At 34.9% G+C, this 7,496-nt stretch overlaps 1 protein-coding gene across 2 annotated transcripts in view; it reads right to left on the reverse strand.

Annotated features, from left to right (window-relative positions):
• The window catches only part of Klkb1 (kallikrein B1), a 23,222-nt gene extending 17,106 nt beyond the window's left edge, over nt 1-6,116 (reverse strand). Inside the window, exons 1-3 of one of the 2 annotated variants that reach the window (XM_010619782.3) lie at nt 4,991-6,116; nt 4,312-4,370; nt 89-251 (exon numbers count right to left, since the gene is read on the reverse strand). In XM_010619782.3, the coding sequence (XP_010618084.1) occupies nt 89-251; nt 4,312-4,369 (221 nt within the window). In that variant the 5' untranslated portion in view covers nt 4,370; nt 4,991-6,116. Of the gene's footprint in view, nt 1-88; nt 252-3,999; nt 4,136-4,311; nt 4,371-4,990 lie in introns of those variants that run through there. The other variant, XM_010619781.2, reaches the window with a different exon arrangement.
• Nucleotides 6,117-7,496: the final 1,380 nt, after the last annotated feature.

Below are 7,496 nucleotides of genomic sequence, written 5' to 3' on the forward strand. Positions count from 1 at the left end.
TTTTTTTTTTTTTTTTTTTTTTGGCCTTTGAGCTTCTATCATTTTGAAAAATAACTGACTTGGCCTATGAGAAAACACAAACTTTTACCTTCTCGTTAGCTCATTAGTTGAACTTTCTGGAAGAAAACTGAAGAACAAGCACCTGGGATGGAATGTGCACATTATCTGACAGTACTGGGCATCTGGGGTGTACATGGCACTTACATCTCCCCCTCTGAAGAAGGTATTTTTGTACCATTGAGTCAGACATCCTGTAATACAGTCATTAAAAATTAACTTGGAATGAATGAAAATAATAATCATAATAGAAATACATTAATGTTCTCACTTCTTCAACTTTCTTACCTTCTTTCTCTCACTGAACCCTCAAAGATTTCTGCAGCATGGCTTTACTTATAAAGGCAGAATCAAGCACAGTAAGACAACTATTGCAAAATATATGATGTTGTTTAAACTCATTTTCCAGGTTCTTCTGTACATAAATTTTGATAAGCTTTATTGAATCGTACAAAAAGTTGCACATAAAATACAAACTCTATTTCTCCATTGGTTAATATGCTATAAAAATATCATGCCATAAAATAATGATGTTTGATCTATTTTAAAAACATCCTAATAAGAAACCCTACTAGATTCTCACAACTTTACAAGGGGAGCTTTATCATTTACATCTGACTTAAAAATTTAAAAAAAGGAAGTTAGGGCCAGGGATTTAGCTCAGTGGTTCCACCACCTGCCTTGGAAGTACAAGGATCCGAGTTTTATCCCCTGTACCCACCCTCCAAAAAAAAGAAGTTAGGTAACTGAGGCTTAGGGTGTACAGATTTGCCCAAGATTCACAAAATTAGTAACCTCCTGGGACAAAAACTCAGCCTTTCTTATTTTCAATCTTGTCACCTTTTCTAGGATGCACTGTTAAATGTTTTTCCTCATCTCTGTTTAATTCACACAAACTAAGAGTTGTGATTTACTTTTGAAAGCTAATTTTTAAAGCTGGAAGTGGTGGCACACACCTGTAATCCCAGCGCTCTGGGAGGCTAAGACAGAAGGATAGGAGTTGAAGACCAAATTGGGAAAATTAGCAAGAGCCTGTCTCAAAACAAAAAAATAGAAAACGCTGGCAATGTAGCTCAGTGCAAAGGTCCTGGGTTCAGTCACTTGTAAAGCATAAATAAACAAACAAATAAATAAACAGATTTTAGATAGATAGGGAATGCATGCATATACTAAACTGGAAATAAATTTGGAGCCATTTGCTCTTTGGAATAATTGTTGTTGTAAAGTACTTTGTATATACCAGATCTTGTTAGAGAATCTCTTTTCTGGCTTTAATATATGAGTTTAGATTTACCTTTAGAATTTAGATTTAGAAAACCCAATTCAAAATCTTCTTAATAAGTTTTCTACTGAGGCAGCACACCCATTTTCATCAATCACCTGTCCATTAATCATGCAATACTCCAGTAAAAATCTTGTCCTTTCCTTAACGCAGTATTCACACTTCAGTGTAAATACTATCTCTTTTCTCTGTTTAACCTTTCAAGGAATGGGCAGGCTAGACAACAGATATTTCATTAAGCATTGAAGATTTAATGTTTTCTCTGAACTACTCTACCTGCCTGGGGATTCTGGCCTGGAACTTCACGTTGATGATTTAACTCAGCATGACAGCTTGCCTTCCTTCCAGGGGTGTGGCTAAGATGCTCATCCCTTGGGTAAAGTTTATATTTGGAAACAGCACAGATCTCTTCAGTTAGAAGCTTTTGGGAATACAAACTCCCAAGTGTGTATTCTTGGATTCGTAGTCCACAAAACACTGAGTAGTTGGTCCAGTAGAAATGCTTGTTATAAACACACTTGTTTTTTAGAAGTTGGTGTTTTCAGCTGAGTCTTAATTATCAAATGACCAACTTGGTCCCATTCCAATGCACATACAAGGGTACAAATGGTGATCAGCGGTAGCTTGGGAGTTCCCATTCTGCAAAAGAATCTCTGTGAGCTTCCATGTGACTCAGCTGATGGAAGGGGGTCACACTAACGAGTAATTCATGAGCTTTGGAACTGAATGGGAAGAAAGTACTAGCAAATGTTCATGTTTATTATCACACATTTGTGAGGATGATGATGCTGATGATGACAGTTATAGCTTTGTGATTTATTCTGGAATGTATGCAAGGCACTGTAACAAGTTATCTCATAATAATCATAGTTTTCAACTTACACCTAAATCCCTGTGTCATGTCCAGGTTATTCAGGCTTGTTTAAAAATTACATGATCAAAAGAGAAGAAAAGCACTCTAATTTTTAAAAATTAGGTGACAGATATAAAAATACAATTTACCAAAAAAAGTGGCTAGAAATAAGAAATAAAAACTAATAAGAATCATAAATTTATAAAAGTTAAAACAAGTACATGTAATTATATTCACAAGATTAGCAAAAATTAAAAATTAAATAATCAATTTTGATTGCAAATGATAGGAAATGTAATTAAAAGTGGCTTGAGTACAAATAAAATGTATTGGGTCAGAAGCCAAAAAGTGCATGGTGAATCTGGCTTCAGGGATAACTAGACAGTGTGCTCAAAGGATAGCATCAGTATGCAATTTGTATCTATTTGCTTCATTCTACAGTGCTGCCATTGGTCTCAAGCTCCATGTAGAAAGACGGTAGCAGTAGCTCAGGTTTCTGTATTCTCCTAAGCAAAAATCTGGTTCCAAAGCTTGGACTCTAACTGGTCCACTGCAGCCAGCAAAATATGTGCATCTCCTGAGTCAGGTCTGATTGAGTCCTAAGCTCCAGCTCTAGTACCAAAATCGGAAGCAGTTTCACCAGAAGAACATGGGCCCAAAGTGGGAGGAAAGAGTTTTCCAAAAATAAATGTCCATACTGCTTCTAGAAAGGTGACTGTGTGTTAGGCCATAAAGCAACAGAAGCATATTAGAGTTGGCCTAAGTTTGACACTTGTACACTCTCATATGCTGGTGAGAAGAGGCAACTAGAAAATAACCCATCTGGAAGATAATTGTATGATGTATGTCATAAAACCTTCAAAATTATTCACACCTTTGTATCTAGTACTATTATTTCCGAAGGGTTAATCTACAGATATAACTGAATATGTGTGTAACAATGCACATACAAAAATACTATGATAAGGTACCAAAAATATATGTATTTAGTTAAAGATACTTATAAATAGCAAAAGTAAGTTTTAAAGTATCTATAATTAACATCACTTTTGTACAATGCATAAATAGACACACACAAAATATTAAAAAGATCAAAGGGTTTTTAAAATGACTTTCTGGATTTTGGGGACTACATGTTATATGTAGTGTCTCATTTCCTGGGTATTAATGCCTTTAATTTCCCTTGCATAACTGTGATTTTTTTCTTTTATCCTTAAAAACTTGAAGTAGGTGTGCGTCACAAAATCTCTGGCTTACACTTTTTAGAATTCAGTTGGTTTTTACCTAGCAATGATGATGGTAAAGACTGTGATTAGGGTTGAGGGGACAGATTGTAGGGAAGATAGGATTTGGAGATTAAAGAGCTTGTTTCTGAAGAGATTATTTCTCTGTAGAAATGTAAACCTTACCCAGAGTTTTTTTTTTTTCTCTGTCAGACAACTGGGAGGTAAGTAAACAATCTTGATTTGATCATTTTAAGTCATCATAGACACAGAATTGACCCCTTAGAAGTAGCCCAGGGAAAATCTCTCTTTTCTACAATGACTAATAAAAATGAAGGTCCAGAGTCACTTGAAAACTAATAGACTAGATAGAGGAAGAAATGACATAAAAATCCAGGGTTAAAAACTATTTGCCTAGAATATAAAAGGGAAGGTTTACTAAGTTAAATTTAAACCAGTTATCTTCATTTTTTAAGTATTTCCCCAGTTGCCTAGAGTAAATGTATCATGTTCCTGTCAGATCCTTGGAATGGACCCAGACATCATAAAATGCATAGTGCTTTTAATTTCTAAGTAAAGCTTACTTTTAAAATGTTGATAATGAGCATAGGTGAATGACTTTATTTGAGGATCTGTTGTGTAGAGAGTTGTCTCCAAACAGAAGTCTGTAGTTACCATGAGCCATCAGACATTCTCACTCTGGGCTCCTCCTCCTTAAACCTGTGTTTAAGGTAATATATCTGAGAATTAGTTCTTGCCTCCAAACACTAAACAGAGACAATAAAAGGAATGATCCAGGGATGCCTCCTTCCTTAATGCTACATATTCAAAAGCTTTCTCCCAGTGTGATGAGTTTTACTTTACTTGATTTTATCTCTCACAGATGATCTACTTACCACAAGAAACTGTGCCAAACAAACAGATGAAGTAAGCTGCTTTCTTGAAGGTAAACATCCTTAAAAAAATAAAGAAACAACTCATTTATAATGCTGCTAGCTTTAGACTATATTTAACATATATTTAACATAAACTTTAAATTAATATAGATACAGATTTTCTTGTAAATGTTCAAATTTCAAATCAAAGCACACAACTATCCAAATAGAGAATAAGGAGTTTTAAGGAGCACTTTTTGTGTCTAGGAACTTGGAAATTTTATAATCCTCCCCAGACACAAATTAACACCCCCAGACTCTTATTACATTGATTGCTAACTTTTCGCCTCTATTGCTAATAATTTGGGGAAGAGAATTGAGAGAGAAGAATTTAACAGTTATAAAAGCCTCAAGATTTAAGCAAAAATAAATCATTGCAAAAAATGATAATGCTGGTCCAGAATCACTACATAAAGAAAATCTGTGAAAATATTCAAACCCTTTTAAAATTTTTAAATCAAATATTATCCTTGATATTTAAATACTTTCTATTTAGATTCCATATACAACAATACCAAGTTCCTTCTAGACTTTCTTAGGAAATTAGAACACAGACTAATAGATTCTTCACAAAATAAAAATTATACTTAAAAACAAAACACTGTATTTAAAAGAAATCATAATAATACAAATTTGCTACCTGAAAACACAATTGCGTCTATGGTTCTGCAGGTGAGGGAATCTCTTGCCACTTAAAAATGAGCAGTCTTCAAGCTGTCCCTGTGGCACTGCAGACAATATTTGCTTGGCTCTAATATTGACTTTGGGTTTCTGCCAGCAGTTTCAGCTTTTTGTCCTGTCAATACATTCCATGAACATCTTACTCCTGTGTTCATTTGTTTAATATATTAACTGTTTCAGGGAGTGATTTCAACAAGATGCCAGAATAAGAATTCCAACATTTATCCCCTTGCAGAAATATCAATGTGAAAAACTTTCCAAACAAAATTATCTTCCCAAGAGTTAAGGAATCCAAGTGAGAGGCTAAAGCACTGGGTTCAAGCACAGAAATAAGAAAAGATGCATTTATAATCATAGGAAAGATAGCTTCACATCCTCCACCTCGGCTTGCTCCCAAGTCTGGGCAGCAAAGCATGCAGATTCCCTCTGCATTAAGGAAGGAGATATATGTATGTAAGTATGTATGTCAAAAAAACAGGATCAGGCTTGCCCTAGTAAGTTCTAGCAGCAGGTTAGCCACTGCAACTCCAGATTCCAGCCTGGAACTTGAAAACCCAGTCTCCAGGCTTACCACAGTGTGCCTACAAACCTCTGTAGTCCCAGGCTTAGGCTGGTCCCTGTAGAGTCAAGCTTATGCTCCATCCTCATACCAAGTCAACAATCTAGAACTCAGGTTTCATGTCAGTCCTCTCACACACGATACTAGAAGCCTCAATGAACCAAGGCTCCAGGCATAACCCTATTGAGACAGTCACCAGGCCCACACTCGTGGGCTTTTGGGCCAGGCCAGTCTGCCCAAGGACTCTCATTCCTACCCTTCCCCTAGCCCCCACCAAATGGCCCACTCAGAATCTTTGGATGGGCTGATCAGTGGCTTTCCATGATGGAGCCAGTCTTTAAAGTTTGAAGAAAGTGCTTAATTTCTCAAATGTCCAGACACAGTACAAAGCCATAAGGATGGTAATCAGGGAAAATAACACCAGCAAAGGAACAAAATAAAACACCAATCAATAACTGAAACTATACCAGTGGAAGCCCATAACTGCCTAAAGAAGAATTCAAAATGATTGTCTTAAAGTAGTTCAATGAGCTAAAAGTGAATATGGATAGATGACCAAACAAAATGAAGAAAACAATACAAACAAGCTAGTCAGCTCAATAAAGAAAGAATTACCAAACTCAGAGACAGTTCAATTGAAATTACTCAGAGGAATAAAAGAAAAAAAAATGACTAAAGCCTAGTAGACTTGCAAGAGAAAATCAAGAAAACAAATAGGCATTCTGAGAGTCCCAGAAGGAGCAGAGAAAAAGAAAGGGGTAGAAAGCTTATTTAGAGAAATGACAAAAGACTTCTCAAATGTGATTCCTACATGTGAAGAGGGAAATGAACGTACAGATCCATGAAGCCCAAAATAAATCCCAAATAAAACCCCGAAGAGATCAAATAGTTTTTTAAAAAATTTACCAAGATACATTATAATCAAATTCTCAAAAGTCCGAGACAACAATAGATTTGAAAGCAACAAAAGCCAAGTAGCTTGTCACATATAAGGGATCCTTCCTGAGATTTTCAGTGGAGTTCTTAGCATAAATCTTATAACCCATGAGAGAGTACGACATATTCAAAGTACAGATGGTCCCTAAGTTTCATTTTTTCACTTTACAATGGTCCAAAATTGATATATATTCAGTAGAAACCATATTTCAGATTTTGAATTTGATTCTTTTCAGAAGCTAATGATGATTCATCCTGAGGATGCTGGAGAGCAGCAGTTATCTTCAATTCCCACTCCCTCATGTGGTCATGAGGGAACAAAACCAACACTCTACAATGTACTATGTGGTTAAGCAGTTATGTATGTCATATTAAATTCATTATTACTTGAGATACTTTGAACTTATGAAGAACTTATTGTAATACAATCCCATTTTAAAATGAGGAGCATGTGTACTTAAAGGAAAAATTGCCAACTAAGAATACTATATCCAATAAGGTTGACTGTCAGAAAGGAAGAAAAGATAAAAACTTTTCCAGATAAACAAAAGCTGTGTGAGATTATCACCACTAGACCTGCCTTATAAAATATATTAAAGGAAGTGCATAACTTGAAGCAAAAGAAAATGAAACATATGTTAAAATAAATCTCCACTAACATAGTCAAATTCAGAATTCTTTACTATTAAATTGGTTATACAAAATCATTTAATTATACCATAAAACTAAAATAAAAAACATCAAAAGACTTATAATATTTGTTAATGGATATGTAATATATAAAAGATATAAATTATGGCATAAATAACAAAATGTGGAGGAAGGAGAAATTAAAATGCAGAGCTTATGTATGTAGTAGAAATTCAGTTGTTATCATCTTAAAATAGAAAGTTATAGTTATGATATTTATGTTAGCACCATAAACCACAAAGAATCTGTAACAAACACACAAAAAAGATAAAAGGATCAA

The sequence above is a fragment of the Fukomys damarensis genome, unplaced genomic scaffold (genome assembly GCF_012274545.1).
Source record: "Fukomys damarensis isolate Sample0158 unplaced genomic scaffold, DMR_v1.0_HiC HiC_scaffold_18, whole genome shotgun sequence".
NCBI lineage: Eukaryota > Metazoa > Chordata > Mammalia > Rodentia > Bathyergidae > Fukomys > Fukomys damarensis.